Source organism: Ursus americanus, chromosome 31 (assembly GCF_024610735.1).
Source record: "Ursus americanus isolate L20-20 chromosome 31, mUrsAme1.1.p, whole genome shotgun sequence".
NCBI classification, from domain to species: Eukaryota; Metazoa; Chordata; class Mammalia; order Carnivora; family Ursidae; genus Ursus; species Ursus americanus.
The window spans coordinates 31,363,876-31,384,137 of NC_142157.1; the positions used below are offsets into that span (position 1 = coordinate 31,363,876).

Below are 20,262 nucleotides of genomic sequence, written 5' to 3' on the forward strand. Positions count from 1 at the left end.
ACACTCAGTTTGCTGGTCCTGAAATGATTAAAGAAAAAACACTACAGAAAATCCAGTGGGGATGAAAGAGATGCCAACATCACTTAATCCCTCTAGCAAACTCTTTCCCAATCACTTGGTGGTTCTGGAGAGGTTTTCCTTACCGCTTTACCACCCTGACCATAGCTCTTGTCATCAGCCACTTCAGGTCTCCCACCTGCCTGCCTTTTCTCACTTGTAGGTCTGCAGCCTGCTTCCCCGAGCCCACGGATTAAGACCACCGCCTCTCTGAGTTACCTGTTAGCTTTTGCGTAAGGTGCATGTAAAATGTATCCTTACTTTAGAATTAGAGAACGAAATAACGGCTTGTTGTGTTTTAAAGGTTTTTACCTCACAGTGCATTTATGTCAAACGGAAAATTTTTAAATGTCTTTTTAAGGAACATTCGCTGTAAGCCTTAAATTATGCCATGGAGTCTTCCAGATGAACACACAGTAGTTTTCTATTGACTCTTTTTAACCAGATGACAGTGAAATTAATTAGTTGTGTGTCCGCCCTTTGTAGATCATCAAAGGAAGATCCCAAGAGGCATGAAAGTGTATGACATGTAGAGAGTGGGACCTAGGTCACTCTACCCTCCCAAGTAGAGCAGGCTTGGCCCCTGATGTCTTTCTATTTGCTTGAAGTAAAGCAACTAACTTGAATAGGGAAAGAACATTGCCAGTCCAAGACATTATCATATTTTTGTTGCTTAAGTTACTAGATTGATTCTTAAGTTTTAACGTATCACCTTGCATGTAGACCTTGGGACTGTCTCTTCCTATCCTATATTGTCTCCAATTGTTTTACGTGTTACTTTTGACTTCCCAATGGAATTATATATCCTAGAGACCAGAGGGAGCGGAGCCACTGTCAAGCTGAATTATTTCCCAGAATTGGCTAAAGGTGTAATGAGAACATATCCTTCTGTTCCTAGAGAATGGGCAAATGTATATCCAGAAAAAGCCAACTATGTACCCGCCCTGGGACAGCACTTTTGATGCCCACATCAACAAGGGAAGAGTCATGCAGATCATTGTGAAGGGCAAGAACATGGACCTGATATCCGAAACGACTGTCGAGCTCTCCTCTCTGGCTGAGCGATGCAGGAAGAACAACGGGAAGGCAGAGATATGGGTAAATATCCAGGCCGTGAGCTTCTTCTAAAGTGTCCACACCACTAAGTCATAAGCACCACGCTCGCTGAAGACTAGTGGACAGTGTCAGTGTCATCCTGAAATTATGACACACTAGTCTTGGGTAAACAGATTCCCTACCACTTACTCACTGATGACTTGATAATGACAATGACTGTTCGTTGTGGACTGTTAAACATATTGACATATTCAAATATCTAGATTCCTGTGTAAGGTAGAAGAAGGTCTCTTAGGCTATGAAGAATTGTTACTGATTTATAGTATGAAAGTAAGCTCCGAAATGTCACAAATTCCCCTTAACTTGGGAACCTAGCTGTTGACTATCTGTTGAGATATCGTATCTGGGAGATCTCTTGATAAGATATCTTAGATTAGATAAGGTGATAGGTAAGAGAAGGGACCAGCAAAAATCCATGTGAGGTGTAATCTTCCCTCTCCGTACTTTGCCAATCCCTATTAATTGTTTTAGCAATAACTATTCACTTAGCTCGCTTTGTACCAAATAGTACATCTCACACAACCCATGTTGCTACACTAAGTTTTTGAAAACTTAGATTATAACTCTCTGGGTAGCGAATGTTTAGAAAGGTTAAAGGAAAGAGTGAAATATGAAAGCGTAAAAAATTCTCATGAAAATTTCTGGGGTCCACAAAATGAAAAAACAAAACAACCACAAACACCAGTAAAAACTGTTATTAAATGATCTAAAACCCAGAAAATGTTTCAAAGGTTTTATCATTTATGCAAAAGGAGAGACTCTAAACTTTTTGCTTCTTGTTTCCTATAACTCTGATTTTTAACAACTCCACCCAGAAGATTTTGAAGTTGCTGGTTTCAAAATCAGAATGATGGAAACCTGACAACTAGATTTTTTGTGTCATTTTAAAATTTTGGACCTCAAAAAAAAATCAGTACTTTTTAGGAGAATATATATACACACACACACACACACACACACACACACACACACATTTTTGCTGGTGACACTAAAGTCATTAAAGTCACTAAAGATACACATATGCTAAGATTTTTTTTTTTAAGTTCCCATGCTTAGGTATGTTCAGTAAATGTAACCCAGCAGTAACTGGAGCATTTCTATGTCTGGTTGGAGAAATGATCATGGACACAGATCTCATTTTGGGGGCGCTGCTCACGCAGGTAGAACAGGCTAAATAACTGAATCGAGTCACAGGTGCATGACGTCATGTGCAAAGGTTTACACAACCCGGGGAGTGTGAGACGCCAGTCTGCTCGGGGCCTGAGGTGGGGCGGCACTGAGCTCAGCTAGAACAAGAGATTAATTCAACCAAATGTTACCCGGTTTTCCACTCATCCCCCCTTATTTTCTGCTTTCTGCCTCATTTTTTAAAAAAGAGTCACCAAATCCCGAAGTTTTAAAAAGTAGCATGCTTTTTGGGGGGCCTGGCTGGCTTAGTCGGTGGAGTGTGTGACTCTGGATCTTGGGGTTGTGAGTTCGAGCCCCACATTGGGTGTAGAGATGACTTAAAATCTTATGCTGGCAAAGGGTGATAATAAAAAGCTCACCTACTTTGAGTCCAAAAAAAAAAAAAATCTTAAAAACAAACAAAAAGACAAAAAAAAAAAAACAGCATGCTATGTGATTTCCTTCTCAGTTAACAAACGGATAACTAATTTGTAATTGATTTGTTCAGGCTTCACTGATGAGCAGGTTGGTTTTCTATTTATATCCCTTAAAGTTGTATTGGATTTCTCGCCCAGGTGTCTTCTGATTTTATTCTTGTCAGAGTTTTCACTTTTTTTGCATTCTGGGGCTACTTAGACATAAGCACTTGGTGGCCTTCAGATCCTCATTTAATTTAAGCAACCTTTTTACATTTTACAGCTTTTTTCCCCCAAGAATATTTCTTCGTTTACTTTCATTTATTGTGTGTAAGGGCCAACGGGGTGTTCTGGACTTAGATTTCCCCTGCTCTATTGAAATCCACTTTCTTAAAAATTATTTCTGTATCTAAAAAAATATCTGCAGGGGAAGGGAGGGAAAACGGAATGGGAAGAAATCAGAGAGGGAGACAAACCACGAGAGCCTCTGGACTCTAGAAAACAAACTGCGGGTTACAGAAGGGAGGGTAGTGGGAGGATGGGGTAACTGGGTGATGGGTATAAGGAGGGCATGTGTTGTGATGAGCACTGAGTGTTATATGCAACTAATGAATCGTTGAACACTACATCAAACACTTATGCTGGCTAATTGAACATAAAAAGAAAAAAAAAAGATGTACCCACAAAATATATATATATATCTATTTTCTGAAATTTGCCCTTCATCTCACAGACTTCATCCAGTCTGTACACACCACACTGAGACTTGCCTTCTGCTTTCCCAACGTTTCAGCTGTTCGTATGGTTACCTCTTGTTCACTCTCAAAAGCATGATGTGATGTGATTTCCTGTGGATACTGTTTCTCCAGCAGCTAACTAGTTCAATTTCCTCCATCACCACTAAGTCCCGAATGTTGATAACTTTGTGGTTCCCCGGTACCAATTTTCCCCACTTCACTTGGGAACCAGCCCCTTATTTCTTGCTCTTCTATTTCCCTTTTTGTCCCCCTCTTTATTACTTATTCCACAAACCAGAGAACGGGTATATATACTTGACGTTAAAAGCACTTCTCTTCTCATTGATCTGTTTAAGCTACAACGAGGATTTATAGTTGACCAAGCAGTAAATGCTTATGTTATTGTAAAATTCCAATAGTTGTGATGCTGTGACACTTTTATGTCAGCTTTGCAGAGATCCTGAAAGGCTTAGTGACATGCACAAGGTTACATAGCCAGGAAATTATTTAACCACAATTCAAATTCGGTCCTGGGTTCAACCAAACATTTCTTACTATTTCTCAGTTATTCTCATTAACCCATGGGTGTAATGATCAATAATGACCTTCAGTTCACCTTCTTTTTTTTTTAAAGATTTTATTTATTTATTTGACAGAGATAGAGACAGCCAGCGAGAGAGAGGATCACAAGCAGGGGGAGTGGGAGAGGAAGAAGCAGGCTCATAGCAGAGGAGCCTGATGTGGGGCTCGATCCCATAACGCCGGGATCACGCCCTGAGCCGAAGGCAGACGCTTAACTGCTGTGCCACCCAGGCGCCCCTTCAGTTCACCTTCTGATTCTTTTCAGTACACTGATGCTCTCGTGCTGTGGTTTTAATGTGTTAGTAGCAGCAGTCAAGTTCTCTTGGATTTATCATTTTCTCCCTCGTCACAGCACATGATATCCTGCATCATCCCTTCAGTGGCGCTCTGTTCTGGTCTCTTCTATGTAATGCTACTGAAATATGTATTTTTATCCATTCTTGGACTAATCTAATCAAAATTTCCCTTGGTCGATTATCCAGCACTTTCCCAAGGAAACAGTCTCTCCTTATGACACCGCTCCCACTTCGTAGCCTGGTTCACCTAGAGGCATGTGGGTAGGCACTCTCAGAGCAGGACCCATCGTTCCTTCCAGAAGACCTACTGTTCCGCCAGTTAGCTGGTCCCATGTCCATGATTCTCTTGTCGTGATGAAGGTCGGCATCTGCCCCACTAGCAACTACGCGGATCAGAAGCAGCTGGGGCACGAATATCAAACAGAAACCGTTGCAGAATTTTTTCCCTGCCTTATGGAAATTTTGATGTCCAAGTAAAATTAATGAGTGGCTGAAGTGTTTTAATAAAGAAAGGTTGTATTCATGGGTGTTCTGATGATAACCGGTATGAGCGAAGTGTAAGCAGGCGGCAGTCTTGGGCTCCACGTTGGAAATCTCCTGCCGTCACCACGCTGGCCAGTTAGGACATCATTAAACTTAGTGCTTGTTTCACATTCTGCCTGAGCTTGCTTTCTTTTTTTTTTTTCTCTCAATCAGTTAGAGCTGAAACCTCAAGGCCGAATGCTCATGAATGCAAGATACTTTCTGGAAATGAGTGGTAAGTGACATTTTGTCTTGTTTGGGGGTGAGGACGGCGTGTCCTTTCTCCTCGTGTGTTATCGGTTTGACTTCTGCAATAGCAGAGAAAATCATCAGGAGAAAAGGAAACAAGTTTTCTCAAACGTTTTCAGTGGCGCTCAAATATTAGTTGAAAATTTACTATCTGGGCCAGATACACATAGAAATAGAAAACATTTCTAGCATTGGTTTCTAAATAGTGTGAACTCATATGCCCAGTGCTTTTAGAGTCTGTCTTTATTCTGGTTTGGAAATATAACGTAAGTCCAAAAGGCTCTGTTTACATGTCACAATGAGTGATAAAACAAGCCAACACACTATCAGTAAAATACAAAATGAATAGGAAACCAGTATTTTTCATAATGCTAGTAGCCAAATAATAATGCTTCAAGTTAGTCACCTGGAATTGTTTTAGGAACAGGAAGGAAAACGTGCATTGCTCAAGAGTGTCATTTCCATGTCACGCACAGACGTGGACCACAGAGGTGACGCTTACAAGCAGACTGCTTCGGGCCTGTGGCAGCCTGCCCGTTCCTTCTGTCGCGTTTGTACTCCGGCATCGAAGTGCTGTGCAGACAAGTGCTGCTACCCCTACAGTCCTGAACCTCAGGACGCATGTGCATGCTTACTGATCACGAACCGATTTTATTTTTTCCTCAATTAGTTTTACTACCAAGAAACAAGTTCTGGTTTAGAGATCTGTGGTGCTTTCTGGGTTTGGGCTTCACATATCCAATGTCCTTGGGTCCAGATTCAAACAAATACATTGAAAAAAAAAAAAAACATATGAGATTATCAGGGAAACTTGAACCCTCACCGGATGTTTAGTGATATGGAGGCATTGTTAGTAATTTTCTAGGTGTGATCATGGTATTGTAGTTCTATTTTTTAAAATGGGTCCTCATCTTTAAGATACATACTAAAATGTTTATAGATAATGTAACACCAGGCATTTGCTTCAAAATAGCCCGTTGGTATGTGGGTGTGGGTAGCAGTTAGCGTGTATTGGAAAATGGTAGCCATGGACTGGTCATTATTGAAGCTGGATGATCGGTACTGGGAAATTGATTACAGTATTTGCTCGGCTTTTGTATGGATTTAAAAATTCCCATAATAAAGACTTTTTTTTTTTTAAAGAAAAAAGCACCAGTACAATCTGAACTTTATCTCATGGAGGCTCTGCATACATGGAACATGGCATTGTACCATTTTAAAAAAGATTTTATTTACTTATTTATTAGAGAGAGAATGAGCACACAAGCAGCGGGAGGGGCAGAGGGAGAGGGAGAGGGAGAAGCAGGCTCCTCACTGTGCAGGTTCCCGATGCAGGACTCGGTCCCCAGATCCTGGGATCATGACCTGAGCCAAACGCAGACACTTACTCGACTGAGCCACCCAGGCGCCCCGGCATCGTACTCCTTCCGAGTTGGCCGAATGATAGAGCGGTTGTAGAGTTGAATAACGAGGCTTACATGATAAGGAAAGTGCTGGCCTAAATGATAATGCCAGCAGTGCTGAATTTCCTCAGGAAGAGGAAGGATGTTCTTTTAGTTCAAAACATGGTCTAGTGTAAATTGAAGGAAATCTTCCATGAGAATGCCAAGTATTTTGGGTAAATGGTTTAAAGACCACTGCTTTGAGAAACAATTTCATGGATATTTATCTTATTGCTTCGAAACTTAAATTTTCTCTTCGAATGAGAGAGAACATTCAGGTGGCGTGAAAACGATGGTATTTCACAGATAGGAAGTACACAAATCCAGGAAGTTTTGGGGTTTTTTTAGGAAAAAATTTTGTCATGTTTAAATTTTTTTGTATGTAGACCCAAATTGGGACTCTATTTCTAAATTTTTATGTATCTAAAAGCTCTAATTTTTAACAAACAACTTTGTGGTCTAGCCCAACTAGAAAATTCTTTATTGATGACAAGAAGCATAGGATATCATTCTATGTTAAGGATATTATTATATATAAGAAGTAGTTTTCAGAAGGATTCAGAAAACCAAGACACGAGTTCTCATTCTCGAGGAACTTAAGCCTAGATTGGAGAAATGGTACAGACTAAACAATTGGAGAAGAATTTAGTTCTAAACCACATAAATACTGATTGACCAAGATCAGTATGGGTTGCCTTCATTCCAGAAAATTCCATAGAGTGGACATTGAGGGATAGGCAGAGTTGAATTTGCAGACAAGAGGGATAGCTTTCTAGGAGGAAAACATGAAGATTTGAGCAAAAATATAAATGGATGCAGAATTGTAAGAAGACCAGTCTAGACAGATCAGAGGGCCCCTGCTAAAACCACAATGAGAAATCTAAGGCAGATCTTGGAGGACTTGGAAACTAGGCGAGAGGAGTGTGTAGACTTAGGAAAGTCACAAACAAGGAGTCACAGTCCCATTCTTGAGCAGCTCATGATATGATGAAAGCAGTGTTTGGGGGAAATTGCTTCTGAAGGAATGTGGGACAGATCTGGAAAGGGAAATAGACTGCATATAGAGAGAGCCTATAAAATTTCATTTTAGCAATGGAGAGGTGATGGGAACCTGGTCTTGGGGCGTGGTTATAGGTATGAAATAAAAGAAAGAGCCCAAAAGAAAACAAGATTTCATGGCAGTGTAGATGAAAGGGATGCCCGTTATGAGTACATAGTTGAAGAACTTTATAATTCTTTAAAAATGAAAGTTGAGTGAAGGGAAAAAGTGTTGATGATAGTCCTTAAAATAGTTGTACTAGGACAATGATAGTAGGAGTGGTAGGAATAGGAGGTATGGGAAGAGAAATCAGTTGGGGAGAGGATACAGGATTCAGTCTCAGATAACATTTACGATAATGTCAGGTCTCCCATACCCCTCTTTTATGGAAACATCAATATTTTTCTACTCTACAGGGAAGCAAACGGCTATTGCTCTCCACATACAAATCACTCCATTCTCTCTCTTTCGAAATCCTCGTTCTGTGATTTCTGTGGTAGATTACTTTGTCTTCTTCCTCCACTCTCCTACCATGACTCTTGGTAGCTTTAGTGTTCACTCCCATCTCATATTTTGACAACTTCCTAGACTTTTCTTTATCCATTCAAAAACCTGCAGTGATACCATAGGTTGTCACTTGGAATTCTCCACTGTCAAGAGTGGAGAGTCAGACCTTTCTTTCTCAGAGCTCATCCTCCTCCCCTGTCAATTCTGTCCTCTCTTTCACCCACTAGCTACAGGAATCTACCCTAATCTGGTTTCTTTATACCTTTTGTTAGCCCGTGTGTAGCCTTGACTCCCCACTTTGCCTGAAGTCCGTAGCCCTTTCCAGCACTCTGCTGTCATGAGCGCCCTCTTCTGCCAAAAATGTTCTCATCTCCAAACCTTGCATTCTTCCCTCTCCTTCTCCAAGGCTTTGCTAGAAAAAGCCATCCAGCTGAGTCCATTACAAACTGTTGCTGGTAGATAATGTTCTGATGTTCCAGACTCATATACTTAACCTAGTGGATCTCTCCAAGTAGATTTCCTACAGTTACTGTAAATTCAATATGTCCAAAGTTACACTCACCATTTTCAGTAACCTATTCCTTTTGTGCTCACTATCTCGGTTAATTAGTACTCCACCCACCCAGAAACCTGGAAGTAGCTTTTATAGCCTCCCTTTTCTTGACCTCCCACATTAATCCAACAGTTTCTGCGCGTGTTGCCTCCTCATCATTACCTCTTACCAAATCCCAAGCATTCTCCTACATGGTTGCCAGAATACACTATATAAACTTTGTTCTGAATATGTCATGCTTCTGTTCCTTTGTCCCTGCCTACAGCCTTTCAGTGTTTGCAAATTATCTACAGGAAAATGTTCAAACTGACTTGATACCTACACATCTTCTGTGTGTGACCACTGATGTTTTCTGCTTCGTCTTCCACACTCTGGCAGTACACACATCCTCAGGACCTTATCTGAATGTACCTTTGTACATTCTCTTCCATCTAGAGAGAACATCTTTTGCTTTTCCCCACCAGACCTTCTCCCACACGTTGGTAGAAGTTATTTATTCTTCAAAACCCAGCCCAGAAATCATATTTTAGTACCTTTCTTGTCCAACGTTCTTCTTTTTCTCACCTCCACCTATCTATACCTGCCTAGTTTCTTTACCTCTGGTCACATAGCGTCCTGTGACTATTACTGTTCTGACTTTTACAACAATGATTGTCCTTCTTTGTGGACTCTAAATTTCTTGCAGGAAGGCAATGCTGAACCACATCTTCTTTGTCTCTTTAACTCCAGCACCAGGTTGCATGCTAGGTATATAGGAGGTACTTAATAAATGTTCATTGAACTATTCAGTCAGACTCATCCTAGCATTTAGAAATTCCTTTTGTTTTCTTTTGTTTCCCATACAGTGGCTCTTCCCAAAATTCCCATACTACTCAGTTTCTAAGAGTATCTCATTCTTCTCTCACTTTTGGAGTTTGGCCTTGCCCCCAGTTTAGCTGGGAAAGACTCTGTCTTCTGTCTGTCTCTGTACTTGAGAGAGAGCTGCTGCTCCCTACACTTGCTTCCTGCTCTTTTGCCTCAGAGGCAGTCCCTCCCTTTCTTGGTCTCCTGCCCCACATTCCTAGCAGCTATGTACCATAACCTCTGTAGCATCTTCAATGTTTCCTCCTCTCTTTGGTTTCCACCTCATTGCCAAGACATACCGAATTAGGCCATCTTATCCAGTCTGGAAAAAAATATTTTTCTACCCTGCGTCTGGCTTATATTTTGACTAGTCTGCTAAGTTGCTTTCTTCAAGAGTATGATTCCTCAAAACAAATTTCTCTTTCTTAGCCTGCAGTTCTCTTGACATCTCTATACCAATGCTGAAAAACTCCTTGTTTCTTGGCTTAACCAGTGTGATACGATTTAAGTTTTTTTCTTACTTTTTTAGCTGCTTCTTTGTGGTCTCTTTTGTAATTCCTTTCACTACCTCAAAAAATATGGGTGTACATATCTCCATGTCTATTCCAAACCATCACATACTGTTCTTTGTGTGAGTGCCATGTCTTCCTGACTTGACTGTTAGCCACTCGGAAGTTAAGGATAACATCTCATATTTCTTTAGAACGCTCAGCCTAGTGGTTCGTTCAGAGCTGCCCAGGAAACATCTGTGGTTGACTGATTACAAACAAGTGATAGGTTAGGCTAAATAGATTAGGAGACATTACTATAAAAGAAATAACCAAACATACAAAACCCGATAAACTTATTCAACCCAACAGATAAACAGAGGAGCAAATTACTTCAGAAAAAAAAAACAACAACAACAATATAATACCGAAGAATTCAAGAAATTCTGAGTTTTTATATAGTTGCTCTCCTGTAATGATCAAAATAGTTAGAGGATAAAGAAAATCAAAGGAAGGCCCAAGGGAATAAATGTATTTCTAGCACTTTCTGACATTTAAAAAAATTTACAGTATTATAGTATTACAGTATTATAGTTTAATGCTCAGATGATATATATATATCTATATCATCTGAGCATTTATATATAATTTTTGCAGTAATACAGTTAGGGTTCCCAGAATAATTTACTTCTGTTGCCTGAATTTAAAAGTAATTTTATACTTTATTTCATTTCATATGGACCAAAATAGAAATGAGTCAGATCTTACTGACAAGCCACGTACCACACTTGTCACAAGTTGTGAATAGATCTGCTTATACCAGAACTTGCAGAAAACAGCAGTTGCCTCAGTGACCCTGAATTCAACCCCTCATTCGCCAAACCTAATTTATTTCTAGCTCAGTTCTATATAAAAAGACCTACATTACCTAAAGTATTAGGCAAAGTATTATGTCTCATCTGTGGAACTTTTTAGAGTTATTCAGAATGCTCTTTATCTGAGAGTTTGGAGTTGCCATAGAACAGACCTGTGGACCACTGTAGAGAAGACGTTAGTCATAATATGAGGCCTGGGACTTGGATTGGTTCCTAGGGGAGAGGTTCCCATCCACACGCCTCCCACCCTTTATCTACCCAATGTGTGTCTAGCCTGGCCACGATTAAGGATATGGAAAATAAAGTACCTTGGCAGGGACGTTTGTCTCAAGTGTGTTGTCACACCTCCGCCGCCGCTTATCTGGAGTGGAAGTAATTCCATTTAAATATTGTTAACTCTTTATATTTATGAAATATAGGCCTCTTATTCTTGCTAAACCTCCATTTTTCTACTTGTAAAAATATAAGAAATATAAATAATCTAAGATACTTTCAAACTATTTAAAATTATAATATTAGAAGTTATAATCACTGAATTCATTATCCTTATTTTATAAGGATAGTTTTTTATATTTACTTCTTGCTTACCATTTTATTCTCTCTTGCATGCCGGAGTTGTCATCATGCTTTTGAACCATGACTGCCTTGCTTTTGTGTGTTTTCTTTGGGTCTGGGCTTCAGGGAATCATTAGTATTCTCAGAATTCTACCAGCCTTTTAGAAAGATGTTATCTGGGCATGGGGCACTCTGGACAGTGACTACCATCGTACCTTCACCAATATCCTGAGACCAGAGCGAACCGAAGAAATGTGAATGTGACGACTTGATGCAGATGACTAGATAACATCCGGGATTACCTAGACATTAAAAAACAGTTGCAGTCATCTATTAATTTCTGGCTTCTTCCACACTGACCGGTGTAGTCTGTAAGCATACAGCTGGTGCACCTGATTCCTGTGGACATGAGGGACCAGAGCATAAACAACTTCCCAAAGTTCTTTTGCCCTCACACCCAAGTCTGGCCAGCTCCCCTCAGTCTACCGGACCCTGCCCATAAACAACCAGACCTAAAGCATCCTGGGAAATTTAAAAAAGTGCTGTTTCTAAGTTGCTGTCAGTAACCACATTATTCTCTAGAATTATAGGCAGAAAAGTATTTACCACTTCCTGCTTTTTCTGGCTGACTCATCATCGACAGTGAAGAGGAGAGGTTGATAAATACTTTGAAAGTCCTGACCTCTGGTTTTAAAAACCGAAAGAGGATAGCTCAGCACAGTCAGCGAGGAGGGAGGGATTGAGCCAGGAATCTAACCCCATTGTTTCAACTGTGTAGTAATACAGCCTAGGATAATTCTGTATTACAGAATTAAAGAAGCTTAATGCTATACCAACCTTAATAAGTGCTTGGGATTTTACTGGTTTCAATGCTTGCCTAATTACTTGTCTGTCTCCATCCTTTCCCCCTCTCCCCATCCCCCCTCCACCCACTTTGTCCCTTGTCCTGTTCCTACAGACACAAAGGACATGAGTGAGTTTGAGACTGAAGGCTTCTTTGCTTTGCATCACCGCCGAGGGGCCATCAAACAGGCCAAAGTCCACCACGTCAAGTGCCATGAGTTCACCGCCACCTTCTTCCCACAACCCACATTTTGCTCCGTCTGCCATGAGTTTGTCTGGTACAGTAAAGTGGCATTTGACTCCAGGCTTCAGCTTACGCATTTTGTCAGGTCCTTTCGACCTGTCAGGCCCAGCATGCTCCACCCCGGGAGTGTGCACTGCATGGAAGGATGAGGCTTAAAGAGTGGGATTCTGTACAATATTTTCATAATGTGACTCCTATAGGGCCAGGAAGCCAGCTGCAGCAGAAAAAGTTTTCAAGAACTTCAGCTTCTGATTAAATGGGGGCCACTGAGAGAAGGACAGAAGAGGGAAACATCTTTACTGTTGGCACAGTTTTACAGTTGAAACTTCTGCCACCTTGATAGCCCAACTGTGCTGGTACTAATGCGTGCAAAATGCAACACTTTTGCATTGGAGCTAATGGCTTTAGATGTTTACAGGGCTCCTGGGCGTCTTAGCAGCCCTGACACAGAGATCAGTTCAAGCCTCAGTAAGCACATAGCAAAGGTGATGGGACTGCAGAGACTTGAAATGGCTCCTGTCTCCAGTCTCAGCCTCCTCGTCTCTTGGTGGGGTGCTCTTTTCTTTGGGCTACTTCAGAATCCATCAACTCACAACCCCACCCTAACTAGGGTATCCAAAGGTCAAATAGACTTTTGATGGATTTCCACCAACTGTTTTCATTGAATGATTAGAATTGCCTTCCTTTCTAATAGTGAGTGTTACTCAGGAATGGGTCTTAAGCTTAAGAACTTAGTAGTTGCAAATATTCTCAGTTACTCAGGAAGAGGAAACAACACATCGTACAGATGTCTTTGCTCATCTAGACTGAGCTTAGACCATGAATTTTTAAGTGTAGGACATGGAAATGTGCTACTAGGAGCCTGTGATGCATTTTCGGTCAGGTATTTTCATCTCTCCGTGTTTGTTTGGAAGAGACACAAATGGGAGGAGAAACAACAGTTCCTCATTTATTTAATTATCAGACTTTTAACCGAGCAGTTTAAAATAAAAAACAAAACCCAACAATACGGGTTAACACTTTTGTCCAGTAACAGACCAGGGCTGCTGATCAGTGAATGCTCTGTGATAGTATGAAGCTATGAGATCTTGTTTTCATGTTTATGGTGTTGCTGTTGACTCGAACACCCAAGTAAATCAGACATGTGCTTTATTACAGGGGTCTGAACAAACAAGGCTACCAGTGTCGACGTAAGTAAGAAGGATTTCTGTTGTATTATTCTCATTCTTCTTATTTCGTTGTTCCTTAACCTCTGAAAATCTTACGCTGCAATAATTTCTTTTCAGAGTGTAATGCGGCAATTCACAAGAAGTGTATCGATAAAGTTATAGCTAAGTGCACGGGATCAGCTATCAATAGCCGAGAAACCATGGTATGTGTTCACGTTCCTGTTTTTGTCTGGAATATGAGAATTTTACCCTAACATTAAATTTTGAAGCCCACTAATTCTTTTTAGTATTGCCTGAGCTTGAATCCTTAAGCTTATCAATGAATATCAATCTCCCTAAAACCTTTTCCTCTTCAATAATGGTTATCACTGAGATCTGAAACTGGGGATAAATACGAAAAGCATAATAAGACTATCGATGACTCTGCCTTTTCCAGAAAAGCATGATAGAAAGTGCCCAGAAAACACAGTATTGGTCAATTATATGAGAACAACGCTTGTGGCATCTATAGCTACAAGTGACAGTTAAGGAATAGAGACAAATGATGACTAAATACAGATGTAAGCATTTACAAGGGTAGAATGAGAAGTAACAGAAGTATAATTCTTATGTTGAGAGGCAAATATCTCTTTCATATTGAATTTTAAGATATATGGCATGGGGACAGGTTAGATGTTACCCCATAGGGAAGGGAAGCAGGGCTGGAAAGTTCAACAGATAATTAGCGTGCATCTAATACATGGAAGATATTATACCACATACAATGGATAACAGAGCACAAAACAGACCTGCTCTTGCCTTTATGGACCTTACTGTGAAATTAGGGAAACACATAATTAACAAACAACACTGTATCATTTCCATTTATATGAAATAACCAACAAGGTGTGGTGATGGAGAAAAACTGAGTGACCTACTTAAACTGAAGTTCAGGGACCCTCCCAAGGGAGCATTTAAGCTGAGAGCTAAGGGTGAAAGGAGCCAGCTATATGAACAGCAGGAGGAAGCAGCCCCCAGACAGAAAAGGCCCCAAGGGGGAAAGAGTCAGAATGTTTTAGGAACTGAAATGAGACCATGCAGCTGGAACAGCAAGAGCAAGAGAGTGAATAGGATACAAAGTCGGGGAACTGGGCAGGACCTAGATTAAATGGGTTTTTCTTTAGCCCCTGGAGAAGTGGTTGGATTTTATTTGACCTATAGTGGGAAGCCCACTTGGCGACTGCTGTAGGGGAAATTGTGGGTTGAGGGATGAACGTGGAAACTAGAGGTGACTGCAGAAGTCCCTCCAAGGGGGAGGAAGGCTGATGGCTGTACCACTATGGTAACAATGGAGGTGGAGCAAAGCGAGCAGATTTTCAGGGCATTTCCTTGTTAGAAATGACTGGATTTGTCAATGGATTGGATGTGGAAAATAAAAGAGAGGGAAATAAAGAGGATGCCTAAGGTTCTGTCGTGAGCAGTGGGGAAGTGGCAGAACCATAATCATATAAGACTGGAGGAGAAATTAATATTTCAGTTCTTAATAAGTCCAGCCTGAGATGCCTGCGTACATCCAAGTGGGGGTATCAAGTGGACGATTTTACATGCAGTTGGAATTCACAGGAGCCAGCAGACCAAATATATAAATTCCCCAAAGGAATCTGAAGTTACCTGGTGGGTTGAAGAGAAGGAGCTTGTGATAAAGACTGAGAATAAGAGTTCAGAGACGGCTCTTCATGTATTAAGAGTTCATGCAGTTACAGAAACCAGAGCAAAGGGGTCAATTGCATTCAGTGTAGCTAAGATGTGGAGAACAATGAGGACCACATGGAGATCTCCAGAGCCCTTGATCCAAGAAATTTCAGAGAATTGTAGAGGGTTACTGAGAGTTGATGACGTGGAAACAATTTATGTGCTGATATTATCATTGAAGTGGAACAGTCACTGAAAGGAGGTGAAACTCAAGGGAGAGAAATACTCCCGCAGCTAGAGAGAGAGGACAGATGGATGAAGCTGGAGAGAAAGCGACAACCAAAGCAGCCAAGGAGGAAGAAGTCCACCCTTGGCAAGAGGGGAAGATAGGTCTAAAGCACCTGTGGATATGGGTGTCTAATGGACAGATGGATGGTTCATCAATTGGAACAGAAAGGGAGGAGAAGATGGATGCAGATGATGGCGGATTGTAGATTTGGGGGCAGGCAGATGAGAGCGCTTCCCTTAGACAGTTTACTTTCGTATCATCTGAAGCTTGGGGGAAGGAAACAGAGAAGGGAGCAAGTGGCTTTGAGGAGAAAGGATCTGTGAGAGAATTGTCTTGGGATGGAAAAGCAAGGTGGTTAGAGAAGAGCAGTAGGATTGTCGGGGACAGTGGAAAGGCCACCTGAGTTTGAGGGCCCAGCCTGCCCAGGGGTGTGACTTTCTCCAGCCAAGGGGCAGGCACAGAGAAAGCAAACTGGTTGAGTTTTTGTAGAGCAGAATTTCTTTTAACTTTTAGTTAGAAGGGGACAATCTCCTATTACAAGTGGCTCTGCTAAGGCTTAAAGAGGTTAAAGTAGTTCGTCTGCAGTCAGTCACCTAAGATGTGAGTAGCTGGGCCGGAACAAAATTTCAGATCTCCAGCTCCCAGAGCAGTGTGATAGACCCCCCCCCCCAATTGATTAAGCAACATCACTGTCTAAGTTTAAGGCGTACAGCGCGCTGGTTTGACTTACATATACTATGAAATGATCACCATGATAGGTTCAGCTAACATCTGTCATCTTAGATCCATAACAAGAGAAAACAAGGTTTCTCCTTGTGATGAGAATTCTTAAGATCTACGCCCCTAACACCTTCCCTGTATCTCACACAGCAGCGTTAGCTGTGGTCACCTTGCTGTACATTCTATTCCTGGGACTTATTTATCGTATAACCAGAAGTTGGTACCTTTTGACCACCTTCCACCACTTCCTCCTTACCCTCATCCCCCCCCCCGCCCACCTCTGCAAACCACAAGCCTGACCCCTTTCTGTGAGTTTGGTAGGGGTTTTTTTGTTTTTTGGGTTCCACATTTAAGTGAGATCATGCAATATTTGTCTTTCTCTGACAAGCATTTTGTTTAAATCAAATTGCCACCTCCCAGTCTGCCTCCCTGCTCTCTCTATGGGATGCCTTCAGCTTTCCCGGGAAAATCACAGATTAGAGGAATGGCTATTAACCTCCATGGCTAATATCCCCTGGAAATGGAATGCGAGCCACAAGTGCCATTTAAAATTTTCAGGTATCCTCATCTAAAAATTAAGGAGATAGTTTACATTATTTTTCTCATAAAAAGTCTTCAGAATCCAGTGTGTATCTTATGCTGAGAACGTATTGTTTCACCATCTCGCGGGGGCTCCCTTGGCCCATGTGGCTGCATGAATATCATATTGGAGAGTACGAATCGATAGTCTTTTCTAGACATATCTCGAACTATTTTGAGCTAGGGGTCAAGATTTGAGGTAGACGTCTTCCAGCCTGGACCTCGCCATTAATTGTTCCTATTTGCATGGAAATGTTTGCACAAAATGAGATCTGAAAATTATTTTTTCTTGGTTGAAAATGGCTAAACTAAGTTCTGAGCAACGTTTCAACAATTCTAAACAGCTGTTCTCACGACCCGATGCTCCCAGCATCCTCGGTGGGCATGTTGGATAGATCACTGCTAATGAAAAAGGCTTCTTTGCTGTGCGCATTCCCGAAGAAGCTGTTTAATTAAAAACTTCTGCAGAGATTATAAGTCTTAAGTAAAACTTTCTATATTACACAAGAATATTGGTGTTCTTAACCAGGAATCAAGCCTCATGATTTTATTATTGTTGTTTTTCATGTGCTATGTTTGGCTAAAGGAGAGAATTTCAACTCTGGAAAGCAAAACAAAACAAAAAATCCTCTAACATATCAACCACCAGCATCCCTCTCCCCATCCCCCAACTCATCACATTGACTTTGAGAGAAGACAGTGTAATGACAGAAAGAGGATAGGGTGATTCTGTCTTCAGGCTTATAGATGTCCCAGCTCGCTTGCTAGCTGTGTGACCTAAACAAGTGTCTTACCCTCTCTGTGCTGCTTAACTTCCTCATTTATCAAATGAGGATTCTAATAAAGGCTCCTTCAAAGGGAGTATTTGCAATGTCACATCTGTAAATGATAATGCATGTGACATACTTGTCCGAGCACCCGGCAGGACCTGTCACCTGCCGCTCACCCCCTCCAGTCCACGTGTAATAGCTATGAATGCTTCATACTTAGGCTTTTACGCTAATAAACCCATAGCAGTGTTTTCTCCGGAGGAAGCATTCTATAACATTTTCCAAAGGTTAGAGTCCCAGTTCTGGGTTGAAAAAGAAAAGGAAATATGTGTACTAAAATAGAAAGGACAGTGCAGCGTTCACTCAGATGCCATTTAGGTAAATAATCCCAGTCCCATCTTCCTGAAGACATTAGCCTACCTGTGGGAATGCCCCAGGCCTCAGCGTATCCCTGGTCGCGTGATGCGTGCGTATCTCATACGTGCCCCTTGCCTGGAAGAGCTAACGGCTGCCTGCCTTCTCTGGCCATGGCTGTAGGGCTTGACAAGTAAAGCTTATGGCTTAAAGCTCAGCTTGTCCCAGTGTTTTTAGTGCTCTGCTGGTTATGATAGAGTAGGTGGTAAGACACCAGAGGCTGAGAACCAGGGACATGCGTATGGTCACACGTTCTCCCTTCTTTCAGTTCCACAAGGAGAGGTTCAAAATTGACATGCCGCATAGATTTAAAGTCTACAATTACAAAAGCCCGACCTTCTGTGAGCACTGCGGGACCCTGCTGTGGGGCCTGGCCAGGCAAGGACTCAAGTGCGATGGTGAGTCCAGTGGGAAATGAGCATGGGCCCCGGTACGGAACCCCTCCAGGGTGGCTTTGCAGCTTTAATGGAGAGCACGAGGGGAAGAGGGAGCATAGAGGGTTGACTTCTCCAGCTAGTCCGGATGACCCTGAGGTCATGAACGTGACGTTCCCAGCAGCCCACTGCTGTTCTTTTCCTCCCATCCCCAACACCATCATCCTGGGATCCCAGAGAAGTGCAAACCGTTCAGGTTCAATGTCAAGTCTCCCGACCTGTCACCCTTCTGTTGTACCTTGTGCTGGGGAGAAAGGAAGATGGTAGTTTTCCTCATTCGCCTCCTTCCCTGGGACCTGCCCTGCTGCTTCCCGGTGTTCTGGGCCTGCCCCTTCCGACCCTGGCAGCTCAAGCCATGCCCCCCCCCCCCCCCATCGCTCTCCCTCACACCTCAAGATTCCCTCTGTGGCCCATGGAGGAGTAAGGCCGGCACATCTACTTGGACGGACAGGCCTGCACAGAGGCAGGGCCAGACAGACATTCGAAAAGGAGGGCATCCTGCTGCAACAAGGGCCTTTCTGTTTTGAATTATTAAATATGGAAGCCACTGTGTTTTTTCTTGGCCGCCCCATTTGGTTTTATGCCACTGGCTAAATCTTTTGCAATTCTTATCTTTAAAGTGATCAAGGTGAAGGTCACCTTCAGCAGCCTTCTCTTCCTCGTCCCCATTGTGCTCATGTGTCTGGTGGGGTCTGGAGTGGCCTCTTCGTGGAGACGGGGAGGGTTAGGTTTTGAAACCATTACTGAAGGCAAAACCCATGTGCAGTGAAAATTCACCCAATAATCCCTCCAGCAATACGACTGTGCACCTTGCTGTCTACACCTCTTTGGGAGCACACAGGTGGGCCTGGTACTACTCTATGGAGTATCTTTACCTTTAGGAGTTCATAGGCAAGAAGTAATTTCAGAACGGAACAAGCAGGCGTGAGTAATCAGATCCCCTCTGATGGTTCCCCGGGTCCTCGCCGGTCTCCCTCACCGAGCAAGTCCCTTTGCCCTGGAGCCCGAGGGCCCCACCTGCCCAAAGGTGCCAACAGCCTGACGATGCCTCTGAGCTTAGAACTCCGTGAGGGTTCCTCGCCATTGTTTCACGGCCCACACGTCTACTCTGTTCCATCCCCCTAACATTCTTTCTCCCCGGTCCTTTCTCTTTCCCTCTCTCCCCTCTCCTCCTGCACGCCGGGCAGCCCCTCTCCTCTCACCCCTCCTCTCCTCTCCCCTCTCCTCCCCTCTCTCTCCTCCCCAGCACCCTCTGCTCTCAAGGTGGACACCTGCAGACATCACCGTGTCCTTGCCCCCCATGCCCTTGACTTTTCCTCCCCTTCCAATCTACTCTTCGGGCTCTGTTCCTCTGCCTTGGCCCTGCTCTTTCTGTCTTGTTCTCTTCTAAGCCACCTTCCTAAATTAGGGCCTCCCTTCGTCTTGACTCTGTCCTTTTCTCTCTCCACTTTAATTCCCATGAAAATCATCATCCACAGGGGCTGTTTGCACTCACAGAGATCAAGTTATCACCTAATAGGTTAGTAACAGAGACCTGTGCCATTATCCGAGTGGGAATGGGGCCTGCCCTCACGCGAGCGTGTCCGAGACAACCTTAGGTCCAGCGGCCATGTTAAAAAAACAAAGTGGAAACCTCCAACCCCTCGTGCTCAGTCCTTGCTCACTGCCTCCCTTTGGCTTGTGGA

At 42.5% G+C, this 20,262-nt stretch overlaps 1 protein-coding gene across 4 annotated transcripts in view; it reads left to right on the plus strand.

The window, feature by feature from the left end:
• The window catches only part of PRKCQ (protein kinase C theta), a 168,647-nt gene that overhangs the window by 53,988 nt on the left and 94,397 nt on the right, over positions 1–20,262 (plus strand). For 3 of the 4 annotated variants that reach the window (XM_087857743.1, XM_045812956.2, XM_087857742.1), the window contains exons 3-8: positions 956–1,155; positions 5,068–5,128; positions 12,403–12,565; positions 13,690–13,721; positions 13,818–13,903; positions 18,412–18,541. In XM_087857743.1, the coding sequence (XP_087713869.1) occupies positions 956–1,155; positions 5,068–5,128; positions 12,403–12,565; positions 13,690–13,721; positions 13,818–13,903; positions 18,412–18,541 (672 nt within the window). The remainder of the gene's footprint in view (positions 1–955; positions 1,156–5,067; positions 5,129–12,402; positions 12,566–13,689; positions 13,722–13,817; positions 13,904–18,411; positions 18,542–20,262) is intronic. The other variant, XM_087857744.1, reaches the window with a different exon arrangement.